We start from the raw sequence: 25854 nt of genomic DNA on the forward strand, positions 1-25854 counted from the left end.
TGGGAGTTGTAGTCCCAAAACAGCTGGAGGGCCAAGTTTGCCTATGCCAGTGTAAGACAAAGAGGTTTTTTTTTTTAAAAAAAAAAACCACATGTCAAGAGGTAGTTAACCCTGCTGGCAGGCACACGCTCTAAACCCTGTCTGTGGTGCCCACCCCTTTACCCCAAATGATGAGACGAGAACAGAGTATGGGGTTCAAATTGGCCACAACTTTATTGAACTTCAGAAGTGGGAAACTTGGCCCAGGCCTTGGCAGGTAACCCTCTCAGCCCGCCTGGCTGAGGATATGCAGGCAGATGAGATGCAGTGAGAGGGGACTGCAAAGCGCAAACTTACACAGCATGTCCTTCCTCCGACCTCGTCCCAGGAGTTTGACCTACATGCCGCCGCTCTAGGGCCAGGGACTCCTGGTTTTTGCCCTTTAACGGGCCCTGCAAGTGCCGCCGCATGGGGAGGGAGCATGAATGCATCCCCCCGACTTGATGATAGACTAAAGGCTACCTTGCCAAGGCCTAAAAACCGCCAAAGTTGCGACAAAATGCTATGGGGAAGGCAAAACCTGCCAGTGCAGGGAAAATTCATTCCCGGTTCTGAATACAGCAACTATCTTACGACCGCAGCAGCGTCCACTGACCTGGAATGCAAAATATTAGCCTGTAAGGAAAGAATCATTAACTTGAAGACCGCTGACCTAGGATGAAATTATGGAGGCAAGAAATTATTAATTGGAGGGAAGGTGGGTGGGTGATTCTGGAAGGAAGAACAGCAAAAGAGGCTTGAGCAATGGAGTCAGCCTCTTTTCTTTTGGCCTTAGGCCCACCCCCACCCCTGGCCGACCGTCCATTGACCTCCCTGGCCGAGGGCGTGTCAAAGGCCGGCTCAAGCAGGTAGGTGGCACCCGCCCAGGTGAGCCCCGCTCGGTGCTGCAAACCCCGCCCACCTGTGGGGAAGGGAGGGCGGATAATAACTTCTGCAGGACAAACACAGTCTTTCAAAACCTGCATTGCATATGCTAATGGATGGCATCCTTTGCATATTTTAATAAGTCCTTGTTTGCAGCGGCTTTATAAATCTGTGTGAAGAGCCCTGGGCATTTGCTCTGGCCTGGAAGGCAAGTTACAAATTCTGAGCGTAAATCGGTTGGCAAGCAAGTCGGCTCCGCCTGAGAGCTGCTGCTGCAGTCCCTGGATCCCGGCGGATGAGGGATCCAGACCCCATGAAATGGAGGAAGGTGAGCAGAAAGAGGAGGAGGAGGAATCAGCTGGTGGGGTATCAGATCCTTTGCCCTGTGGGATTCCCAGCATAGGAGAGAGTCCTGGAGGTGGACAAATAACCCTCCAGCAGGTAACCGGGCCAGAATGATTGTTCTGCTGGGCCCTCCACCCTCGGAGGCAGCAGTCGCTTCTGGGTACCGGTTTTGGAAGCCACAGGTGGGGAGAGATGCTCTGGTGCTCGGATCTTATTTACAGGTTTCCTGTAATGGGCACCTGGTCAGTCACTGTGAAAAGAGGATGCTGGACTCAATGGGCCATTGATCCAAGAGGTTCTTCATAGAACTGTAGAGTTGGAAGGGACCTGCAGGGTCATCTAGTCCAACCCCCCTGCAAGGCAGGAATATGCAGCTGCCCCATATGGGGATGGAACCTGCAACCTTGGCCTTATCAGCACAGCGCTCCAACCAATGGAGCTATCAGGCTCAAGTCTCACATTCTTATTAGCTGAAGGGTAAGATCCTAGGACAACACTGCTTCTCTGGGTGGGAGTGGGCCTCACTGCAGGGAGAGGGGCAATGGGCACCAGGGAAGACCCTGCTGGCTCCTTCCTGACCTATATTGGCTTTAGGAGAAGGGCTGTGACTCAGGGAAGGAGCACCGGCAGTTCCTGGCTTCCTCTCTATCTCTTTTATTTTTTATTTTTTATTGATACAGCAAGAAAAGAAGAAAGAGAAAACACAAATACCAAATTACACACAGGAATAACCATAGACACATAATTTTCTTAACAAATGATGAAACATAAATTGGTCTTAACACTAAAAACCCCACCTCCCGTCTATTCCATATTTCGATTTCGTATTACTTATTGGCAATACACACTTCTATCATAATTAAACTTTTTCTTAATATGTCTTAATTCTTATCTTACTTTTGGAAGACATCTGAAGACAGCCCTGTTTAGGGAAGCTTTTAATGTTTGATTCTATTTTTAATATTCTGCTGGGAACCGCCCAGATGGGCGGAGTATAAGCAAATAATAATAATAATAATAATAATAATAATAATAATAATAATAATAATCTACCTTGCAACTGTTACTGAAGTTCCTTGAATGCTGCAACAGAGCTTAAACTACTATGTTTATATTTCAAATATTCTTTGAAAACCTTTGATCCCCAGTGGCATCTCGTCCAGTCGGAGGTACAAAAGGAGGCTGGCTGGCTACCCAGGAAGCAGGCCAAGCTGTTGATCTTTATTGGTCTCCTGCAACGGAAGAAGCTGTTTTATTTTTATGCTTTTTAAATATGAAGCCGCTGGGAGAGATCATCAGGGGGTTTGGGCTGGGTGTTCATCAGTATGCAGATGATACCCAGCTCTACCTCTCTTTCAAATCAGAACCAGTGAAGGCCCTGTGTGAGTGTCTGGAGGTGGTTGGAGGATGCATGGCGGCCAATGGATTGAGGTTGAATCCTGACAAGACAGAAGAACTGTTTTTTGGGGACAGGAGGCGGGCGGGTGTGGAGGACTCCCTGGTCCTGAATGGGGTAATTGTGCCCCTGAAGGACCAGGTGAGCAGCCTGGGAGTCATTTTGGACTCACAGCTGTCCATGGAGGCGCAGGTCAATTCTGTTTCCAGGGCATCTGTCTACCAGCTCCATCTGGTACGCAGGATGAGACCCTCCCTGCCCACAGACTGTCTGGCCAGAGTGGTTCATGCTCTAGTTATCTCTCGCTTGGACTACTGCAATGTGCTCTCTGTGGGGCTTTGAAGGTGACCCGGAAATTACAACTAATCCAGAATGCGGCAGCCAGACTGGTGACTGGAACCAGGCAGAGGGCCTTCTTGGTGGTAGTTCCCACCCTGTGGAACACCCTCCGATCAGATGTCAAACAAATAAACAACTATCTGACTTTTGGAAGACATCTGAAGACAGCCCTGTTTAGGGAAGCTTTTAATGTTTGATTCTATTTTTAATATTCTGCTGGGAACCGCCCAGATGGGCGGAGTATAAGCAAATAATAATAATAATAATAATAATAATAATAATAATAATAATAAATTTCTGCCTTGCAGTGGGTTGGTCTAGATGACCTTTGGGGATCCCTTCCAACTCTGCGATTCTATGATCCTCTCCACAATCTTCCATTCAGCTCCATTGGATGTGCATGAGCTCTAGTGCAATGAGAAAGGGAGAGAAACCTTTTCTCATTTCTCCACCCCGTGCCTCATTTTTTAAACTCCCCAAATGTTTCAGCCTTTCTTCACTGGGGAGCTGCTCCTTATTCCTCTGGCTTGCCCTTTCCTGCACATTTTTAATCTCCACCGTTTATTTTCGCCCGCAAGTGTGTTTCCAGCCCAGATCTCCTGTTGCCACAAGGCCAGGCAGGCTCTGGCAGTGCTTCCTTGCCTTCCTCTTTCCCACGGCTGGGGGGGCGTTCGGGAGCCGTATCCCAAAACTGCTGAAGGGCAACAGGTTGGCCAACGCTGCCTCCGTGAGAATCCCAATTAGTAGGGAATTAAGAAAACCTTGTGAAATATCGGCAGCCGGTCTCTTGGGAACAACTCACATCAACGCAGCGTTGGCTGCCAACCTGAGCAGCGCGGAAAAGGGCTTGGACCAATGCATGAAGCACAATGAGGCAGGTGCACATTTCAACTGCGGAACTCCCTCCCACAGGATTAGGCAAATTCATGGAGGAGGAGAGGGCTGCCGATGGCTACTCCCTACGATGGCTCTACCCTGCTTCCACGGTTGGAGGCATCAATGCTTTTGAATCCCAGTTGCTGGAAACCACGGGAAGGGGAGAGTGTTGCTCTTGCGCTTGAATCCTGCTCGCGGGTTTCGCACGGGCATCTGGTTGGCCACTGTGAGAACAGGATTCTGGACAAGATGGTCCCATTGGCCTGATCCTGCAGGCTCTCCTTACACACCAGTCTCTGAATGGTGGAGGATTCCAGGGGTTTCCGGCGCTCCTCCAGGGTTTGTGTTTCCTTTTGGGGATGAGGGATAGGGGAGAATGTGGTGTTTCTAAGATTTATAGCATACGTATATACACAACCTAAGCCTACGATGGAGGGGTTCACAGAATTAACACCCCAAGAAGGCCTTGCTTCTCCCATGGCCACAGCCTTGGATCCCAGCAGAAATCAGGCATGGTTTTTTCTCTGCCTTTCCGGCCTCCAGCTTTTGCCTGCAGCTTCTAGCTCACAGTTCAACTCTCAACTCTTCCCTTTTGTCTTTCTAACTAACCCAGAAAGGGAGCCCACCTGTTTGCCCTCTGGCACAGAGCTACACCCTTTGTTTCCTTAAGGACTTAAGTACTTAGAAGGCCATTAGCAGCCTGGCCTGGCCATCCCAGCAACTGGATCCAGGAATGAGAAGAAGGCTGATCACCGAATAATGGATGCTTTTGAATTCTGGTGCTGGAGGAGACTCTTGAGAGTCCCATGGACTGCAAGAAGATCCAACCTCTCCATTCTGAAGGAAATCAGCCCTGAGTGCTCACTGGAAGGACAGATCCTGAAGCTGAGGCTCCAAGACTTTGGCCACCTCACGAGAAGAGAAGACTCCCTGGAAAAGACCCTGATGTTGGGAAAGATGGAGGGCCCAAGGAGAAGGGGACGACAGAGGACGAGATGGTTGGACAGTGTTCTCAAAGCTACCAGGATTTGACCAAACTGTGGGGGGCAGTGGAAGACAGGAGTGCCTGGCGTGCTCTGGTCCAGGGGGTCACGAAGAGTCGGACACGACTAAACAACAACAACAACAACAACTTAGAAGGCCATTAGCAGCCTGGCCTGGCCATCCCAGCAACTGGATCCAGGAATGAGAAGGGGAGGCATTTGGCATCCCTCTGTCTAGAGAGACAATGGAGTGCTCCTCCAGGGGTGAAGTCAGATTGCTGCATTAGCAGCCTGAAGGTGACCTCTCAGTGGCTTAAGCCTGGGCAGTGTGTCTGGAGGTCCTGGGCTGCCCAGATGACAAGACCCCCCTCTCTGCCTCGCTAATGGGGTCCAAAGGAAAGCAGAGCAAGACATTTGGCACCAGCTTGGCTGCAGGAGGGACTGGAAGGAGGCGTACAAGGCACCACCCCACCATCTTGGGAGTCCAGATTTGTGTCTGGCTTACTCCTTTTCCCTCTCCTAAAGGTGTCCCACAAGGCAGCTGTTTTCTCCTTCTCCTAGTTGGGGTCCCTTCCGTCTACACAGGCATGGCCAAACTCGGCCCTCCAGATGTTTTGGGACTACAACTCCCATCATCCCTAGCTAACAGGACCAGTGGTCAGGGGTGATGGGAATTGTAGTCCCAAAACATCTGGAGGGGCAAGACTGGCCATGCCCACGTCTATAACAAGTGCAGAAACCACCTTCATGACTGTTGGACCCACGCTTGGTCTTGTCCACTCCGTCGGCCGGAGTCTGTCTTCGCACACAGGGAAAGCCCCTAACTCACTGAGGCTTTGAGACCCCTTGGCTACCCTCACTTGGTCTAGCCCTGGCATAGGCCAACTCGGCCCTCCAGATGTTTTGAGACTACAAGTCCCATCATCCCTGACCACCGGTCCTGTTAGCTAGGGATGATGGGAGTTGTAGTCCCATAACATCTGGAGGGCCGAGTTGGCCTATGCCTGGTCTAGCCGGCCAGTCAAAGCCATTCCCGGGATGTGGCCACTGTCTCATGCACAGAGCATCTGGGAGCCACAGGTGGAAGTGAAGGTTGGGGAACAAACCATCTCAGAAAGAGCATGACCCAGAGATACGACCCCTCCCCTACAACCCCATTCAGCCTAGTCCCCCCCTTCCCACAAATCGAAGAATTCTACAATCCTAGAGCTGGAAGGGACCCCATGAGTCATCTAGTCCAACCCCCTACAATGCAGGGATCTCAGCTAAAGCGCCCGTGACAGATGGCCCCCCACCCACTCAGTGGTGACCTCGGGGGCCAGTCTCTGCCCTTCTCTCGGCCCCACAACCTCATGGTGTCCTTGTGGGAATTAAAGGAGGAGCAGGGAGAAGCAGATAAGCCACTCTTGAGCTCCGGGGAGGGAACAGTGAGAAATAAATGCAACAAACAGGCAGACAAAGACTTTATTTTGTCTGTCCGGAGAAGGAGCGAGGTCGTTGGCGAAATGCTGCTGGGAAGATGCTGTTTCTCCTCTGCTTCTTGCATCACCCTGAGCGAGGGGCCCAGTCCTTCTCCCGCTTGCCAAGGCCACCCTCCCCAGAGCCAAGGCTCCGGATCAGCAGCCCCGGCTCACGTGACGGCGCTGCACCCTGGCAGAGCCTGCAGATGGCAGGGAGGGGGGCGGTGTGCCGAATCTGCTCAGGCTCCCTTGTGTCAAGGACAAAACACTGCCTAGTCGCACACAGGAAGGTTTCCGCTCGGATTTGAAGCCTTAAACAAAACACACGCTTCGTTGGGGAGGAAGCGGCTGTAACCCAAGGCCACCCAGCTTCATGGCCACCTGGGGATTCGAACCCTGGTCCCTGCCACGTCCCAGCCCAACACTCCAAACCAGGGGTAGGCAACCTAAGGCCCAGGGGCCGGATGCGGCCCGATCACCATCTCAATCTGGCCCATGGATGGTCTGGGAATCAGCATGTTTTTACATGAGTAGAATGTGTGCTTTTATTTAAAATGCATCTCTGGGCTATTTGTGGGGTGTAGGAATTCGTTCATTTTCCCCCCAAAAATATAGTCCGGCTCCCCACAAGGTCTGAGGGACAGTGGCCTGGCCCACGGCTGAAAAAGTTTGCTGACCCCTGCTCTAACCCTTACCCCACACTGCCTCGCTCTTGACTGCCTGGCTCTGACTTGCAGATTGCTTTATCCTACAAAGCCTCAATATGGCACTGCAGCGGGTGGGTGGGGTAGATGTTTGGGGTGCCCCTTCCAAGGCTACAATCCTATAGCCTTGTGTGGCACTGAGGACACCCCCAGTTCCATGGGGAGGGGGCTCTTGGGCCGTAACTCAGTGGTAGAGCCTTGCAAGCAGAAAGTCCAAACCTCAGCATCTCCTGGTAGGACAGGCCAGTGGTCTGACTTGATGCAAAGCCTTAATAGCTCAACCTTTTATTCGGGACCATGAGGACTAGAATATTTAGGGGACTGGGGCACAGCTGACGGCACAACTCTTGGCGAGCCACTGCTGCTGCCGGTCCGTGCGGCACCACTGAGCTCTATTGGCACCGCGGCTGGGCGTCAGGCATCTCGGCGCGCTCCTCCGGGCGCAGCGCAGCAGAGGAAAGCGGCGCGGGGAGGGCAGAGCTCTTGCCAGCAGCCGCCGCGGCTTCTCCCGCAGCTGCAGGAAGTGGCACCTCCCCGAGGCTGCGGTTGCAGTTGCTGCTGCTGCCGCCTGCCTGCCTGCCTGCCTGGGATGTCTTGCAAGCAACCTCGCGCGGCGGGGCCGTTGCTGGGAGAAGCCGAGGAGGAGCGCGGAGCTGCCGCTGCTGCTGCTGCAAAAGGTACGTTGTTGCAGCAAATAAAAGGCGAGCGGGCGGGCGAGGAAGGGAGGCAGCGCCGGCCCTCCCCTCCCCTGCGGGCCGGATCCTGCCTGCAGTGCCTCGTGCAAAGCGGAGGAGCAGCAGCGGCGGCGGCCGATGCGGGGGATCGGGGCGGCCGGAGAGGAGGAGCAGCCCGGGCACGGTGAGGCATCGCTGGGGGGGGGAGTGGGGGGCACGGAGGGGTCGCCCCCTCTTTCCTCTCTCACCCCTTTGCACCCAATCTCCCCCCTCCTCGCAGCTGCCGTGTGAACTGAGCGTGGGGAAGGCGATCCGGAGCGAGCCTATTTCTTTTGGGGGGGGTGTTGGATAGAAACAGAGGACCCCCCCCCAGTTTTCCTCTTCCCAGGCTGCCTCCCCTCCTCCTCCCTTTCTTCCTTTCGGGCCTGGGCTGCCTCCTCTCCGGGCGCACGTGGCCGGCCGGCGACGCTTCCTCCTCCTCCTTCCCCGCGGCCCGCGCCTCGCTGCAATCCGGCCCCGCGGGCGCTCCGGCCTCCGCCCAGTCTCCAGCCTCGCGCGGAGGACGGCAGCAGCAGCAGCGGGCGCCTCTGCCACCGGCTCCCCGCGCCACCTTGGCCCTGGCAAGGGGCCCTTTTTGCTCCGGCGCGCCGGCCAGGGGTCCCCAATTCCCCCCGATTTTGCAAATCAATCAATCAATCAATCAATCAGAACCCGGGGGGGCGGATTTGTTTCTTGCACGGTGTGCATTTGGGCACCCGCCCTTTTTTGGTGGTGCATCTGCAACTGGCAAGCAGGATCCGCTTTGCAAAGCCTTGGAGAAGGCGCGAGGCCGGCAGGAATCTTCCACAGCCCTTGCAAAAAACCAAAAAAGCCCCCAAGGCTGCAGGCCCCGCGGAGGCCTGGCTGCAAATCCAGCCGCACAGGTAGAGCTGCCCGGTTGCATTCTGGGACTTGCAGTTTCTTCTCCCCCCTCCCCGGAGTTAAGGTGAGGCTGTGATTTGGCTGACGTCATCACACTCTTATTCCCCCCCCCTTGGGAAAAAGGGAGAAGGGCAGGTTGTGTGGAAGCTGGAGGAGTCTTGTCTGGGCAGGTGTGTGTGTGCATATATATATATAAAAATAAAATTATTTTAAGGAGGGAGCTTTGGCGCTCTCTGACTCAGAGCTGGTTCAGCAAAAGCCCTGCGGCTTTTGGCACAATTTCCCCTGCAGGCAGCGCCCTCCCTGCGAGGTCTGCCTTCCGCCCGGGGAAAAGGAGCGTTGACCAAGCCTCGGGTGCCAGGGGGGTGAGGTTGGGGGCCAGGGGTCCCTTGAAGGTGCAGCTGCTGGGATTTTGGAAGCTGACGCCTTGTGCCAAGTCAGACCCCGCGGGTTGAGTCTTTTGGACTGTGTGTGTTCCTGGCGCTATGTGGAGATGCGGTGTGTGTGTGTGTGGGTGGGTTGAAACAAGCTTGTTTTCTCCTGAAATCCTGCAACAGGCCTTGTTTGCATTCGACGTTATCCTGTTTACTTTGCCCCCCGAAATCCAGGTTTTGGGTGAGCTGGGAAAATGTCGGCTGGGGTGGGCCTGTGGGTGTCTCGACCCCTGACCACACCTGGAGAGATTTTGTCAGCCGCCGATCCCTTTCGGCTATTTTGGACTGGAGCTCTGCAGCAGCACAGATACACACTGAAGAAGTGTGCCTGCACACGAAAGCTTAGACCCAGAACAAACTTAGTTGGTCTCTAAGGTGCTACTGGACAATTTCTTAATTTTTTTATTTATTTTGACTGTGTTAGACCAACACGGCTACCTACCTGAATCTACCATTCTATGATTCATTGGAGGCTTTGAAGCAGAAGTTGGCTGTCTGCCAGGGAATCTTCACCTGCGATTCCTGCATTTCAGGGGGTTGAGCTAGATGTCCTTGGGGGGCCCCTTCCAGCCCCACCATTCTATGAAACTATTCTGCTGCGCTCATGTTTCGTAACTGCCTTGATGCCTGCGTTATTATATTCTTTTCCTGGTGCCTTTTCTCATACTTTTAAAACAGCAATAAAAATCATACGGTGAGGGGAGAGAGACTTTCTCTTCTTCATCAGGCAATGGTTTTTTCCACCTCTTTGCCCCCTTCCTCTAGCCCTGAGAGCTTTTCCAGGCCATGACTTTAGGAACAGCAGAAGCAGCTGAGAAGAGAGGAGCTCACGGATATTTTTTAAAAAAACCACAATTTTGTGTGTCTTTGCTTCTCAATTTGTATTGTGTTATTTTATGCACTGAGACTCTGTTTTTATTGATTACAGCTTGGAAGTTATTGTAATCGCTAAGAGTGAATTTCTGTTTAAATATTATTTGCAGATGTTTAAGTTTATTGTGTACTATTCTACTCTTAATTTATTATTGAATATTATTTTATTTGACATAAGCTGTTTTTTTAAAAGTTATGTTTTTTATTATGACACTTTTCGTATCGGGCCAGATTGCTCTAAGGGGTGTGATCATTGTTGTTTCTGCAGTTTGTGAACCGCCTTCTGTGTAATATAGTGGTCCCTTGGTTCTTGAACAGAATCCGTTCCGGAAGCCCATTCGGCCTCTGAAACGCTCAAAAACTGAGCTTCTTGCACTCAGTGGAAGCCGTGTCGCACGTTCGGGTTCCAAAAAACGTTTGAAAATGGAAGCATTTACTTCCGGATTTTCAGTGTTTGAGAACAGAAACGTACGACAACAGAGGCGCTTGGGAACCGAGGTACCATTGTACATTGGTACCTCGGGTTAAGAACTTAATTGTTCTGGAGGTCCGTTCTTAACCTGAAACTGTTCTTAACCTGAAGCACCACTTTAGCTAATGGGGCCTCCCGCTGCCGCCGTGCAATTTCTGTTCTCATCCTGAAGCAAAGTTCTTAACCCGAGGTACTATTTCTGGCTTAGCGGAGTCTGTAACCTGAAGCGTATGTAACCTGAAGCGTCTGTAACCCGAGGTACCACAGTCCTAGAGAAAGGTGGCATGCAGATTAAAAGTGAAATGAAATATGGGGAAAAATTAAAATGAAATAACTTCCTTGTGCTTTCCCTCTTTCTTCTGTCCCCCACCAGGAAGCGAGGGCCCCATGGAGGGAGACAAGGAGCCACCTGCCCGGGGCCACCAGGCTTCCCCGCCGGGGGGTGACAACCCCTTCCCGTTCCCCGCCTGGGAGGAGGGCTCCGGGGACGAGAACGTGCTGGTCATCCACAGCCAGGTGGAGGAGGAGGAGCACAAATGCGCGGCGTGTGGCGAGAGCTTCCCGCACCCGCTGAGCCTCTTGCGCCACCAGAAGCAGCAGCACGCGGGCGAGCGGGCCTTCGTGTGCCCCGAGTGCGGGCGCGGCTTCACCCTCAAGCACAACCTCATCATCCACCAGAGGATCCACACCGGAGAGAAGCCCTTCGGCTGCGGCGTTTGCGGCAAGCGCTTCAGCCTCAAGCAGAACCTCCTCACCCACCAGAGGGTGCACGGCGGTGGCGCAGAGGGGGCCCCCTCCTGCCCCGTCTGCGGGAAGACCTTCCGGGAACAGCGCCTGCTCCTCGCCCACCGCCAGAAAGGCGGCTGCGGGGCCCCTGCCCAGGAGAAGCCGGGGGCGCCCTCTCCGCCGCACATGCGCACCCGGGGCAGGCCCCGCGCGCCAAGCGAGGAAGGTGACGTGCAGAGGCCGTTGCGGGTCAAGCACCAGCAGAAGCCCCGCCAGAACGGGGCGGCCTTCCCCTGCCAGGAGTGCGGCGAGGCCTTCGGCCGCCGGAGCAGCCTGGCCGGCCACCGCAGGACCCAGCACCAGGCTGAGAGGCCGCTGCCGCCGCAGGGCGAGGAGGGCCGGAGGCGCCCCAAGGAGGCCCCCGCGAGCCCCGGCCGGAGGCTCCACGCGGGAGACGCCCCCTTCCAGTGCCTGACCTGCGGGAAGAACTTTGCGCAGAAGGGCAACCTGGCCGCGCACCGAAAGAGCCATCTGGGGCAGGAGGCGCTCGGCTGAGGGCGAGGCTGCTGCTCCGATGGGCCTCGCCAGGGCGGGGAGGGGGAAGGGGGTGGCCGCGGACCTGTTTGGGATGTGGGAGCACGGAGGGGCTATGGGGACTTTGGGATAATGCCTGGGAAGGGGAGGTCAAGGGCCTCTCAGCAGGGCAGCGTTTGCCCTGCCAGGGATATGGACCATAACCACTCCAAGAACTTGGGATCCCATCAGCCGGGGGCAGTGAAGCGTTGCTTGGGGACCCCTCTTCCCTTTCTGAAGCAAAAGCCCATTTTCTACATATCGGCCGCATTTCAAGCTTGGGTGTTCCCTGAACCTTCACAGGTGGGATTTTTCTCACGCCCTGCCATTGTTTGGTTTCCATTTTGGGCAGCGAGGTTGTGCCCCTCTTAAGTTCCCGTTCTGAGCCATTGCGCCACGCAGCATTACCTCCGCTCTGGGGTTTACCAGCGTTTACGTTCTGCTTCCCATTTTACAAGTACGGATGCCCAGGTTTATTTCCCCCAAACCCTGTTTGGTGGTTAATTCCTGCCCTCCCCTAAGATCCACGTCCAGCTACAGCCTTCCCTGTTCTTTTGGTCCCGCAGCAGAGTGACAAAGAGTCGTCTGGTTTGGGGGGCTCGGTGGGTCGAAATTGGTGCCAAAGATAGCCGACACAAACTCGGGGGTTGCCGGGGGAACAGAACGGGGGTACACAGAGTTTGTATTTGATTGCGGAAGATTTCGCCCCACTGTGTGTCTTCTTCCTGTGGATTTGAACTTGCAGCTCAGGGGAGAACCTTCTGTTGACAGCTGCGTCTTGCTAAACGCATTGGAGGAAGGCGGAGCGATTGCACTATGTACCAGAGAACCCACACATTTGCCAGAGAACCCATAGAAGAGGGCGGATGTGTTTTCCGGTTGTTGCTGGAAAACGTCTTTGGAGGAGAGAGGAATTCTGAAGAGCTGTAGCAACATCCTCTTCTGAGCTTCTGGTTTCCTGAGCCTGATTTCCAGATCCACGGAAGGAAAAGACCGTGTGGGAGTTTAGACTCTTTTTGGATAGCTTAATGTGGGAAAAAGAAGTGAATGTAAAAGTTGAATGTTCTGAAACCACTTAGATGCCCTGAATTTTGGGGATGGTTTTGAGCTGGGAGAGAAACTTCCATAAAACACTAGAGTGGCCTTCACTGAGGCTGTGTCCTCCACATGTTTTGGGGCTCCCAGCCCCTCCTCGGCCCCAGCAGGCCCAGATGGGATCCCAGAAGCCCCAGCATCACACAGCTAGGGTTGCTGGGAGTTGAAAACATCTGGGTTGTGCGAGGGTGGCAAAAGCGAGCTCTGAAGATCTGATTGAGAAATATGCCTGCTTTTGAGTTGTGGGAGGGGGGCGGTCTCTCATCCTTAAACCTTAAACCCTGTTTTGAGGGGGCTTCCCCGGCTGATCTCCCCTGACCAGGTTCGTATCCAGCAGCTGCAAAAGGGTCGTGCCACTGAGCTCTGTCGTTCCCTCCCTGGAATGGACTCTGTCTTCTACGGTGTGGATGTTCTCCTGCATTCAGTTTCTCTGTTACACAAGGCTTAACTTGAGTGTTCAACATGTTAACGTACGTTTCAAGCGTTTTTAAGCACTCCTGTTTCAAAGTGTGCGCGACGGGCGGAGATCTTTGTGGAAGCTGCACACCGCAGCAGCATTCGGAAAGAAAAGAAAACAAGTGTTATTTACCTCTGTGGAGATCTGCACATGGCATGTTACCAATCACTTAAAGAGTTTCAATCCAAAGTTTCAGTCCAAAGCGCCGCACTAGACTTCGGCAACCTGGTGCCCTGCAAATGTGCTGGGCTCTGCCTACAGGTAGCTGATGGGATTTGTACTCCCAACACACCTGGAGGGCACCAGATTGGCAGCAGCTGTGCCAAGCTATTGGGCACATTCATGGTTTGGCTGAATGAGAAGTGTTGTATGAGGATGGGCAGGGCCTTCCTGGTGTTGGGACCGGATGGGACCTCAGGGGTTGCCCCGTGTGCCTGATGCAGAATGGATATGGTATTGCTCAGTGTCCTTTGGTGGGTGGCCAGAACAGGTTAAAAGAGTTTTCCTAACTGATGTGTGAGATGAGAGCCTATTTCAGGGGTGGGTCCTGGTAAACAGGTGAGCTTGTCCACATATCCACCAGGGAACATTTTGTGTCCAAATATAACTCACTAGGTCCTTGGTAAACCACTTTTTTTTTTGCTGTTTTTCTGCAACTGCATAAAAGGTGGTGGTTGTCAAATATCTTGTGATCCAATATGGGTGGTCAGGGGTCTCCATTCAGCGCAGCCTTCAGCAACCTGGTGCCCTCTGAGGTTTTTTTGGGACTACAACTCCCATCAGCCCCCAGCCAGCACAGCACGATGGGAGTTGTAGTCCAAAACAAGCTCAGGAGTGTTACCACATTGCTGAAGGTTTCCTTTGCTGGCTCAGAAGATGGACGGGGCAAGGAAGCAGCCTTCCCTCTGCAGAGACACCTTTGGGAACGTCATATGACTGGCCTCCCAAGATGGTCCCATCACAAGAAACTCCTGGCGGTTATACCGCTTATTCACGTACAACCATCTGTGGCGTGCCTCTTCTTACTCTAAAGGGCAAAGGGCAACACTGAAAAGTGGTTTTTGTTTTGTTTTTTGTCGATGTGGCCTTTTCAAAACTGGCATGGCGATGTGGTTTTGCAGAAAAGAAGGATCATCTTAATGTGCTGCGAAAATGAGAAATTTCCAACCCAGGTCCATTTTAGAAGTGTTGTCCTGCCTGGAGAAGGCAGGGATGGAAGTTGCCTTCTGGTTTTTCTCCCCAAACCTAAAAATTACTGGGGGAAGACAGTCCTGGAAGATAGTCACTCAGGTTGAAACTTTGAGAGAAATGTCGAATCCAGGGTGTGTGTGTGTGTGTGTAAGAGAGAGAGAGAGACCCTTCCCCGCTTCTCCCTGACCCCTCAGCATCCTCTGCATAAGAACACTACGTCAAACCTTTGTCGCTTTGCCTTCTGGGTCCCCTGGGAATATCCTTCCCCTCCTTCTGCGCCCTCTCCAGACACCCAGACGGCGACCACTTAGACGGGACGCACGCAGCATTAATGGTGGCTGGAGAGCAGAGATTGGCCCAGAGCAAGACCTCTCTGCCCCTCAGGGGTGGTTCTGGCCTGTGGTGAGAGCCAAGAGCTGCTTCTCCCCAGAAGACGCTTGATGCAGAACTCTAGTGCTTGGATGATGCACCTTATTCCCCCAACCGCTTGATCCTCTTTGTTGAATAAAATTAAGTTTGCCTTTCCTTCGGCTCCTGGCTGTGGTGATTTCTCTTAAATGAGCAGGAGGATCCCTGACTCTTCACCGGTTGATGGTTTCCGGTCATCTTTCTTAACTCATCCATGCCGTAATATTGGTAGCAGTAAAAATAACTATTATTATTATTTATTATATTACTTGTACCTCATCCATCTAACTGGGTATCCCCAGCCACTCTGGCTGGCTCCCAACAGATTAAAAACAGAATAAAACATCAAACATTTAAAAATTCCCTAAACAGGGCTGGCTTCAGATGTCTCCTAAAAGTCATAGTTGTTTATTTCTTTGACATCTGATGGGAGGGCGTTCCACAGGGTGGGCGCCACCACCAAAAAGGCCCTCTGCCTGGTTCCCTGTAACCTCACTTCTCAAAATGAGGGAACTGCCAGAAGGCCTGCAGAGCTGGACCTCAGTGTCTGGGCTGGACAATGAGGGTGGAGATGCTACTTCAGGTATACAGGACCGAGGCCTTTTATGGCTTGAAAGGTCAGCACCAACACTATGAATTGTGCCCAGAAACATACTGGGAGCCAATGTAGGTCTTTCAGGACCGGTGTTAAGTGGTCTCGGCTGCTCCCAGTCATCAGTCTAGCAGTGCCACTGAACAGTCATGGCTTCTTCCCCCAAAGTATTCTGTGTTATGAGTACTGAGAGTTGCAAGACGGTCCTAGTCCTCCCAGAGTGGTTTTAACAAATTCCTCTTCCCAGGGGGACTGGGAATTCCAGCCCAGGAAACCTGTGTGAGTTTGTCAAACAATATGCATGCAACAAGGCCCTATTCACACCATGCTATGATATAAACTGTCACGGCTTTCCCCAAACAATTCTGGGAGCTGTAGTTTGTTAAGGGTGCTGGGAGTTAGGAAGTGCTAGAGCCCCTCACAGAGCTACAGCTCTCAGACTTTCCTGGGAAAGGTGATTTACTGTTAAACCTCTCTGGGAATTGTAGCTCTGCGAAGGGGTCTCTGGTCAACTCGGCACCCTACAACTCCCAGGGTTCTTTGGCGGATGCCAGGATTGGGAACTGTAGCATGTTGAGGGTGCTAAGAGCTCTTAGGAGGCCTCCATTCCCCTCACAGAGGTACAGTTTGCAGGAGGTCTCGACATGTGAAGGGAATGGGGGCAGGGGTCTCCTTTAACAGCACCCTGATCCTACCTCCCATTGGTATCCGAATCTTAAGCTCGTATTTCTGCGGCTCAAAACAGTTTTATGGGTGTAAGGGACACGGTCATTGCCAGAATATCTCCTGCGTGGTCCTCTTAGTGGTGGCACTTGGGAGACCCTGAGAAGGAAAACTGCCTGGGTGTCTCAGTGAACGCGGGAGGAGGATGTGTCAAATGTTGCCGGAGTTAGAAAAACTTAAAGCACGTAGCAGAGTTCCCAAAAATATAGACCAGAGGCAGTATTTCACCCAGAAGAGCTTTACTGTTGCTGAAGGCATAATGGTCACAAATCCCAATACATTCAGGATTGGCAGAGTCCATAAAAATCCAGTTGCATCAGACTTAACTTAAACTAAGGACTTAAAATAAGCATAAACTCTTAACACTATATACAGAACAGAACACATCAGAACAAAGCGATAGAGAAAGTCAGAAGTGAAGCCCAGGCTCTTCCTGGCCTGACCATTGCAGTCAGCATGACCTTGCAGAAGAGATAACAAGCAGAGGAAACCAGCTGCTTCCCAGAAGGTTTAACCAAAACATCAACTCTCTGGCAGGCTCTTCACACACACAGAAAAGATCTGCATCACTTTTTAAGTTTTTACTCCACAGATTGACAGGATGGTGGTAACAGAGAGAAGGTAAATAAAGGGAAGATAAGGCAAGCAGGATGGACGGAGGGGCCTATCCTGTTAAGGTGCAAGTCCATCATGGGATATGGCTGCAAGTCCAGCATTCCATTCTCACAATGGGCAACCAATCGCCTTAAGCCAGTGGTTTTCAGCCAGTGTGTGGTGGCACCTTGGGGTGCCTTGAAGGATGGCCAGGGGTGCCGCTGGCAACACTGTCCCTCTTTCCTTCCTCTTCTATTGCCCTCTTGCTTCTCTGCCTCCCAAAGACTGTTGGTTGCAGCAGCCCTGGCTACAAGTTCTCCAGGTGAATGGGGCCTCTGGGGCTGGACAGGCGGTGCTGGGTGCCAGGAGTTGAGGCAGCTTCGGAGTAAGCAAGCAAGTGGAAGAGGGAGCCTAGCCAGCCAGTCCACCAGCCCTTGCTGTTGGGAATAGACAGACAAGTCCCAGGCCTCTGTGGGGCAGTGTGAAGAGGCACCTCTCTTTGGGGGCAAGGGGGGCAGCTCAGAGACCAGTGACTACATAGAGGACTCCCTCCCAAGGAGAGGAGAGGAGGCTGAGGGCACACTCCGCAAGGGAGGGTGTTTGAAAAAGGCTGAGGGGCTGCTTGCTCTGCAGGCTGCTGGGCTCCTGAGCCCCACAGGGGGGCCACAGAAAGAAGGTTGGTCAAGGGAGCCGTGGACTCAAAAAGGTTGAAACCTTCTGGCCTGTAGGAAACCAGCAAGCAGGATCTGATTTCTATCCTGTGGCTTCCAGCAGCTAGGATTCAGATTATAGGTAGGTAGCCCTGTTGGTCTCCCATAGTTGAAACAAAATTAAAAAATTCCTTCCGGTAGCACCTTAGAGAGCAACTAAGTTTGTTATTGGTATGAGCTTTTGTGTGCATGCACACTTCTTCAGGATTCAGAGTCGTTGCTGGCCCCAGTTGTTGAGGCAAAGTCCATGCTGTTTGTGGGCTTCATTCGGGCGCATCTGGTCAATCATTGTGGGGAGAGACTGCTGGACTGCTCCCTTGGGCCTGATCCTGCAGAGCTCTTCTTAAGGTTCTTAGCAGGGGAGGCATGAAGAGAAGAAGGACCTCCTTAGATGACCTTGGATGACCTTATCCATGCCTTTGACCCCCAATTTCCTAAAGGTAAACACCAGTGCTTTGAAAAGGGTTCAGATTTGGATAGGTACTCAGTGATGCTCTTTCCAAGTGAGCTGCGCAAAGTGAAAACCCTGGCCGCTGTGTTCTGCATTTATTGGCGCACCTGAAATGTCACCAGTCACCAGTCTGGCAGCCGCATTCTGGATTAGTTGTTGTTTCTGAGTCACCTTCAAAGGTAGCTCCACACAGAGCGCGCTAGTCCAAGCGGGAGAAAACCAGAGTATGTTCTTTATGCATTTGCCTCAGCAACTTTGTCCAACTTTGTCATCTTAGGATCGCCTTGATTTTTCTCTGCCATCTCCTCAATCATGGAGAGCAATTCCTCGGCTTGGGCTGCAAGCTGGTCTCCTGTTTCATTGTTGCTGAAACTGCAAAACCGTCCACCACACTGATCCCTCAGTTCCTGAAAGTTTTTGTTGTCACTGGAAGATATGTAATCTTCCAATCTTTCATTCTGCAACCTTTCTTTGTGGCTGAAGACAACCACCATGCGCTCCTGGTCGTCGCTACTGTTGAATGTCTCCCTCACCCGCTGCACCACTTGGTGGTCTTCCTCTGTGAATCGGCCCACTGGGACGACCAGAACCAGAGCATGCAGGCGGGGCTTGGAGAGACGTCGGCAGTGCTCAATCTCAGTAGAATTTCTGGCTCCATCAGAGTCAAAAATCGCAGGCATGTCAATGACAACTACCTGCTTCCCCCTCCACTCTCTTATTCCTAACGAGCAAGACTTTGTAACTGGGGTCATTTCAAGCCTGGAGTCAAACCTCTTTTTCCCAAGGATGGTGTTTCCAGTCGCACTTTTGCCAACCCCGGACTTTCCGACAATGACGATGCAAAGCTCCTTTTGCTCTGCTGAAACGGGATCAGCTGCATCTGTTAATGTTGCTGAAAAGAGAAGAACAGAGCTGAGGAATCCTAAAGCTTCTCCTGGGGATCAACACTTTGTACTGATTAGAGCCCTTGTCAGGCATCACTTTTGCAATCTGAATTTCCTGAACTGCCCAAGCAGTTAACTATAGAATGGGATGCAGAAAGCTCAACCTATCTCTTTATTACAGCACGATACAGTTGCTAGTAATTTTAATGTTAAAGTTCTCTCTTTTGTTCTGTCTTGTACTATTTTATATATTTGGGCAAAGATTCTGTTTGACTACTGGTCATGGACAGTAATAAAGAAACTGACTGACTGACTGGATACAGAAATCGGATTTTGAACCGTGCAATTAATTCTTGCTGTTTTGAATTTCACTGCGTTATTCTCTTCCTTAGTAGGTGGTGCAAATCACTATTCTGAATTATGTTTTTAGTGGGTTGGGGAAGGCGGCACTGGGAATGAGTTTACAGAACCAAGAGAGCAGTGGCCCCCAAAGCCTCAGAACCACTGTTTTTGGGTTTAAAGCCTAAACCCAGGAATTTAAACTGTGCCTGGAAACAAACCTGAAGCAGGTGTCAGTTGCTCTGGCCAGCCTGTGCCTTTAACGTCTAATGTTTTACAGTTGTTTATGTGCTATAAGCCGCCGAGAGTGGCTGGTGAAACCCTGTCAGATGGGCGGGGTATAAATAACGAAATACTACTACTACTAATTTCAAACAGTGCTCAATCTCATTCCTTGCCATTCCCTCCAGGGCTGCTAGATGTCACTCTGAGACAGAACATGTTTATCACAGACTCTTCCCTTCCACCCCCTTGTAGTCCTGTTTCCAAGGGTTCAAAAGTATTTTGCACATTGAGTGTGCGCTTACATATTGCCAAAAAGGAGCGAAACAAGGAAGTGGGCTGGCTTAAGAGGTAGATTTGGAAAACATCTATTGTATGGGAAGTAAATTTGCTATTTTATTTTATAAAATAAATGGATCCAAAGTACAAGAAAGAAGATTCCACCTAAACATTAGGAAGAACTTCCTGACAGTAAGAGCTGTTCGACAGTGGAATTTGCTGCCAAGGAGTGTGGTGGAGTCTCCTTCTTTGGAGGTCTTTAAGCAGAGGCTTGACAACCATATGTCAGGAGTGCTCTGATGGTGTTTCCTGCTTGGCAGGGGGTTGGACTCGATGGCCCTTGTGGTGTATTCCAACTCTATGTTTCTATGATTCTATGATTTTTCTTAAAAAAACTTTACACACATGGAGCAGGGCTCATTGCAAACCAGGAGGAATAGGCTGAAGCTGGAAGGAAACCTTGCAAGGAGTGCTTACTTTGAACAGGGGGGCTCTCTCCTCCTCCCACTCCGGACCCCTCAGTTCCTGGAATCTCCACGGCCTCCTGCGGCTTCTCTTCCTCTGGTGGGTGCCCAGAAAGGTCCTTTTCATTTGGGATCGACGTAGGACTCCCAACCCTTTCAAGCCTGCAGAAGGGCTTCTCCTGGTTCTTCTCCACCATGGCCTTCACCATGGAGAGCAGTTTCTCAGCCTCCTGCTCCCTCTTGTTTTGGTTGCGGTTGTCGACCGAGAACCACTGCAAATTGCAGTGACCAGCTATGTTCTGAAGGCGTTGGTATTCTGGGAGAGATTGATGTTCCTCCAAAGTTGCGTCGTCCAGTTTTTCCCCAGTGAGCACGACAATCATGTACTTCATGGCTTCGCAGCCAAATATCTCCTGAATCCATTCTACTGCCTTATTGTCTGCATCGTCACAGTGGTGGGTGACCAGTAACAAAGCGTGTGGTCCTGGTCTGGATAGACGGAGGCAGTGCTGGGAGTCAGGGGAATCCTTGGCTGTGCCGCTCCCCAGGTCAAAATCAGCAGGTGTGTCAATGAGGACTAGCCGCTTTCCCTTCCATTCCCTGATTCCTAACTGGCAGGATCTCGTCACGGTGCCAACCTCAAATGCCTCCCGCCCGAGAATGGTGTTTCCTGTGGCACTTTTTCCTGCTCCTGGTTTCCCCACGAGGACAATCCGTACTTCATTGCCCTCTGTCAGAATCTGGTGCTCAGGATTTGGTGCTGTTGAGGAAAGTTCAGGTATTAGAGGGTGCAACGAAGGTTGTGTAGGAAACCAGTGCATTTTATTGATTTTGGGGGGTTTGCACGGGGTGTTTTGCCTGTAGTTTTGAAGGAGGGGCCCTAGGCTGGGGACCCCCTAAGTTATATCTTGTAAGCAGAGATGGAAGGAGTCCGTCTGTTTTGCAAAAAACAAATACCGTACTTTTCGCACCATAGGACGCACCGGATAATAGGACGCACCTTGTTTTAGAGGGGGGAGAACAAGGGAAAAAAATTCTCCCCCTCTCTGCCCAGCGCCCCTTCAGCAAAGCGGCAGGAGGTGCTGCACAGAGAGGGGGAGAATTTTCCCCCTCTTGTTTTCCCCCTCTAAAACAAGGTGCCGTTTAAGGTGCGTTCAGTCGCCTGCAGGCGGCTACCTTGGAAGCCTGGAGAGCGAGAGGGGTCGGTGCGCACCGACCCCTCTCGCTCTCCAGGCTTCAGGTTCCTTTCGACCTGCTCTTTGGGGCTGGCGGAGGGAAGCCCACCACCAGCCCCAAAGAGCAGGTCGGGGAGCAGTGGAAAGCTTCTATGGCTTCTTTAGCCCCGCGCGCGCTCTCCCGGCTGGAGAGGTGGCGCGCGGCTAAAGAGGCTCCTGCCATAGCCGCGCGCCACCTCTCCAGCCAGGAGAGGGTCGCGGGGCTATGGTGTCTTCGCTCCATAGGACGCACACACATTTCCCCTTCATTTTTGAAGGGGAAAAAGTGCGTCCTATAGAGCGAAAAATACGGTAAATGCATAGCTGAGAGGTGATGTGATGGGACCGTAAGAGTATATCCTGGGGTGGCCTGTTGAAACTAGGAGTCTAAATGTGTGGGCGGTGTTAATAGGAACATTGCAGGGGGTTGGACTAGAGCAGCGGTTCTCCACCTGTGGGTCCCCAGATGTTGTTGGACTACAACTCCCATCATCCCTGAGCTCTGGCCTTGCTAGCTAGGGGTGATGGGAGTTCAACAACATCTGGGGACCCACGGGCTGAGAAAGGCTGGACTAGAGGATCTTTGGGGGAACCTTCCATGGTTCTGTGATTCTGTAAGGCAGTTCATGCGCTCCAAATCTGTTCCCACAAAAGATGCACAACTGGAATGATGGATGTCTCTAACCCTCTGCAGTGATTTATCCAAAGCTTAGAAACTTCATTATGTCGCTTCCCTTGACCAGAGTAAAGGGAAAAGTTGCTGGCTGTGTGTATTCGAGATCTGTCTCGTTTCTTAGTTTCTCATCAGTGCTAGATGAGATTGGCACAGAGATCATTCCAGCCTTTGCTCTGCTCCTTCCCTCGCAGCCTGTCTGTGGCCTGAAAAAAGTGTTTTAGCTGACCCCAGGAAGATCACTAGCTTCGTCCTGCTGATGACCTATGGGACCGCCTCTCCTGGTATGTCCCACGGAGGACCTTACGGTCTTCAAACAAAAACATCTTGGAGGTCCCAGGCCACAGGGAGGTTAGGCTGGCCTCAACCAGAGCCAGGGCTTTTTCGGCCGTGGCCCCAATCTGGTGGAACGCTCTGTCACAAGAGAACAGGGCCCTCCGGGACTTGACATCTTTCTGCAGGGCCTGCAAGACAGAGCTGTTCCACCAGGCCTTTGGCCAAGGCACAGTCTGACTCCCTCCTTTGGTAATCCTCACAGAACTCTAGCCCAATGGTTGCCATTAATTTGATTCTGAATTGATTAGAATGTATTTCAATTAATTGACTATGATTTTATGTACACTGTGCTATTTTGACTGTTGTTAGCCGCTCTGAGCCCTGCTTTGGCTGGGGAGGGCAGGATATAAGTAACATTATTTTATTATTTTTTATTATTATTATGAGAATTCTCTGTCTAATGCAATAGATCAGTGGCGCCCAAACTTTTTCTGGCCATCGCCTCTTTAGGTCCACAAACGTATTCCCAGTGCCCCCTCCTCTACCCTATCAAAAGCATTATTCAGAATAGCGGTTTGCATGGCACACATAGGAAGATAATAACACAACGAAATTCAAAATGGTAATAATCAATTGCACATTTGCACATAATCCAATTAAAACTATTTAATTAATTCAATGAAACGGATGAACTTGATCCAGCAATTCCAACTTTTCAGAGTCCGATAGTCATTTGCTCTTCTAGCGCCCCGGCTGCTGCCCCCTGCCTCGTAGGGACCCCTCCCTAGGGAACCCCACACTTTGCATATGACCTTCGGGAACTCTTGAGGAAACTCTTGAAGAAAAACTTACCAAGCTTGCTGCAAATGTAAGACCAGAGTCCTGTAAGCCTAGAACCAGAAAAGAGAAGAAAGAATGAGGAGGGGGCCTTGCCTTTCACCCAGCAAGATGTTAGGCCATTTAACGTTTCACCGGGGAAATAAGCAGTTGTGTACAGAACCAGTTTGTGGGCCAAGTATATCCTTTTGTATCTTATAGGGAAATGTCATGTCATGTTATGTTTCATAATCCTCTTACAATATTCACCCAAAGAGATTGTGGTATATTTAGCAATTCCCAACATGGTTTCTTCCTGTGATGACAGTTGTAGCTCAGTCGGTAGAGTGTGAGCCTCTTTATCTCTGGGTTGTGGGTTTGAGCCCCACATTGGACAAAATATCCCTTCATGTAGGGGGCTGGACTAGATGACCCTCGGGGTCCCTTCCAACTCTACCATTCTATGTTTTTTTCCTGAAGGGCTTCAGGCCTGAGAAGGCTTGAGAGGGCTCTTGGGCTCGAATCCTGCTTCTGGGCTTCACTTTGGGGCACCCAGCTGGCACTCTGAGAACAGAACGTGGGACTAGCTGTGCCCCTGGCCTGATCCTGCAGGCTCTTCTTACGTTCTTAAGGCTGCAGGTGTGGGGTCTCAGAACAGGTCCCATTAGCAGAACCCAACACAGGGTGGGCCCCCCCTTGCCCTGTCCTTTTACATCTATAATGGTTTGGGGCCACCCTCCACTTGGTTCTGTAAACCCATCCTCTGTGCCCTATTCTGCCCAAAGCATAATTCATAATATTGGCTTGCATGACCCACTAAGGAAGGAAACAACACAATGAAATTCAAAAGAGTAAGAATTAATTGCACATTTGTTTGAAATCCAATTAAAACTACTTAGTTTAACGAATTCAGTAAAATGGGTGTCCAGTGACACTAGCTTTTCAAAGTCAGTCATTTGCACCCTCCCCCCTGCTTCCCCCCTTTTCCTCTGAGTGCCCCCTAAATAACCCCACCCATTTTGGGAACTACTGATCTACAAAGAGCCCCCGGAAGAGAGATTTGGAGTTCAGCCTCCCCTTCTGTTTTGAGCAGAATACTAAACCTTGGCCTTGGATCTGGAGGAGGAGGTCAGCAGGGAGCAGAAGGCTGCTGTGGCTTCAAACCACTCAGTCCGGCTCCAGAAGTGCAAGTCTGCTCATTGTAATTCCATCTGTATATTTTTAGTTATTTTAGTCGGGTATTTTCAGTGTCCCCTGAACAAATCCACCCTCCCATAGCAAAGTTTATGAAAAGGAATTAAACACCTTCTTACCATTGATTGGCCATCTCTGCTAAGGGAATCCAGCTGGCCATTCTCTTTCTCCGGTGTCTCTCTGTGCTGTGAAATCTGTGGAGATAAATGCTTTCTAGTTTCACTTTCAAGAGCAGCCTTGACTCTAGTTCCCTTCCTGTTATTGCACGGCACTGCACAGATCTGCAGGCAGCTGTCTCTACGCCTTTGCGGGCTGCTGTAATCCAGCCACCCAGTTGAAGGCCATCCCAGATTCTCTGTTGTTCTGAAAACCAAGAACGGCCCAGGACAAGCTGGAAGCTGGCCCTGTTCTCCCCAGCAGTTTGGGAGCCCTTGGACCCAAAAGCGCAGGGTTCACTGGCTAGGAGATTTATTTGCTTTGGTGCATCCCAGGTCCCTCTGCATCTGAGCTGAAAGCAGCAACCCTTGGAGAATAAGACCCACGGCCAGCACTGCAGGGCTGTTGTGTTGCAGCTGGGCAAGGAAGGGGGTGGGAGATCCTCTCTCAGCCCCCCCATCACTCATGCAAAACCATGCTGCAAGTCTGCTACCTGCTTTCCACCTCTAGAGGTGCAAACCTTTCCAGAAATCACGTTCAGCCTATTCACCGTGCATGGGGAGCATTCAGTATTTTGGGCAGCGTGATTCAAAGACTATTACCTGAAATATTGTTTCCTGCATCCCCGTCTCTGAGAGGGAAGAGACTCCAGGAATGTCTGCACTTACCCAGGAATGAAGGTCAATGGAGACCGTGGTGTCTTGGGGGGCTCACAGCAATTGCCTGCCTGCCCCCAACAGATCATGCCTCCCCATTAGCTTTCCAGGAAAGCCCTAAGTCAGTTCTGGGTCCAGCACAGAGCAAGACAGATCTCTGTGTCTCCTGCTTCCAGTACCAGTCGAGCTCCGACACCTGACTCTCCCATACACAGCCCCCCTCACCTGTTGCTCTCCATCCTTGGATGACGTGGGGTCCAGCCAGGTAAGGGGGGGAGGCCCATCCATTTGTCTCTATGGCAACAGGGCCACCTCTTCTCAGGTGAAAAGAGCAGTAAATTTGGGGGGGCGGAATATAATTTTTAATTAAAATTTTAAACATTTTCACAATAATCTGCATATCCAACAGTTACATTGTCTCATAAATTGACTTCCCACCCTGCCTTCCACTGTGTTTACCCACAAACCTTTTCTATTGCATTATATCTTAAAAAATAAATAAATTCTGAATTTCAAAAGTTTACCAGAGGATACATACTTTGCAGGTACACACCCTGAAATATACTCAGAGTCGCAAAGTGATTTCATGCTCTTTATTCAGCTCATAGTGGTGAGGAGGAATGAATGAAAGTCCCCTCAAAGTATCTGCTTTATATACATTATTTACACAATGGGCTGCACATGATTGGCTAATTCTGGAATTCTACTGTAAGCCAATCAGGTTGTGGATTCACTTATATCTGGAGCATGATTGGGTGGTTCCTGCCAACCAATCATACTG

At 51.3% G+C, this 25854-nt stretch overlaps 2 protein-coding genes across 6 annotated transcripts; one reads left to right on the forward strand and one right to left on the reverse strand.

Annotated features, from left to right (window-relative positions):
* Positions 1-7129: 7129 nt before the first annotated feature.
* Positions 7130-14947, forward strand: LOC310746168 (uncharacterized protein). 4 transcript variants are annotated; one of them, XM_083579992.1, is made up of 2 exons: positions 7130-7683; positions 10754-14947. In XM_083579992.1, exons 1-2 carry the CDS (start codon positions 7596-7598, stop codon positions 11659-11661), a joined length of 996 nt encoding a protein of 331 aa, XP_083436118.1. In that variant the 5' UTR covers positions 7130-7595; the 3' UTR covers positions 11662-14947. The 4 variants fall into 4 exon arrangements, with proteins under 4 accessions (XP_083436118.1, XP_083436119.1, XP_083436121.1 ...); XM_083579993.1 differs by having other exon boundaries at positions 7581-7864; XM_083579995.1 differs by lacking the exon at positions 7130-7683 and adding an exon at positions 7893-8771.
* Positions 14948-16367: 1420 nt separating this feature from the next.
* Positions 16368-25092, reverse strand: LOC310746036 (GTPase IMAP family member 8-like). Of its 2 annotated transcripts, XM_083579625.1 has the most exons (5): positions 24911-25092; positions 24381-24455; positions 23104-23141; positions 20102-20848; positions 16368-18792 (listed from the first exon to the last, which is right to left on the reverse strand). In XM_083579625.1, exons 2-5 carry the CDS (start codon positions 24419-24421, stop codon positions 18134-18136), a joined length of 1485 nt encoding a protein of 494 aa, XP_083435751.1. In that variant the 5' UTR covers positions 24422-24455; positions 24911-25092; the 3' UTR covers positions 16368-18133. The 2 variants fall into 2 exon arrangements, with proteins under 2 accessions (XP_083435751.1, XP_083435750.1); XM_083579624.1 differs by having other exon boundaries at positions 24381-25092.
* Between the last annotated feature and the right edge of the window lie 762 nt (positions 25093-25854).

This window comes from Podarcis filfolensis (assembly GCF_964270895.1).
Source record: "Podarcis filfolensis genome assembly, chromosome: 12".
In the NCBI taxonomy this organism is placed as follows: Eukaryota; Metazoa; Chordata; class Lepidosauria; order Squamata; family Lacertidae; genus Podarcis; species Podarcis filfolensis.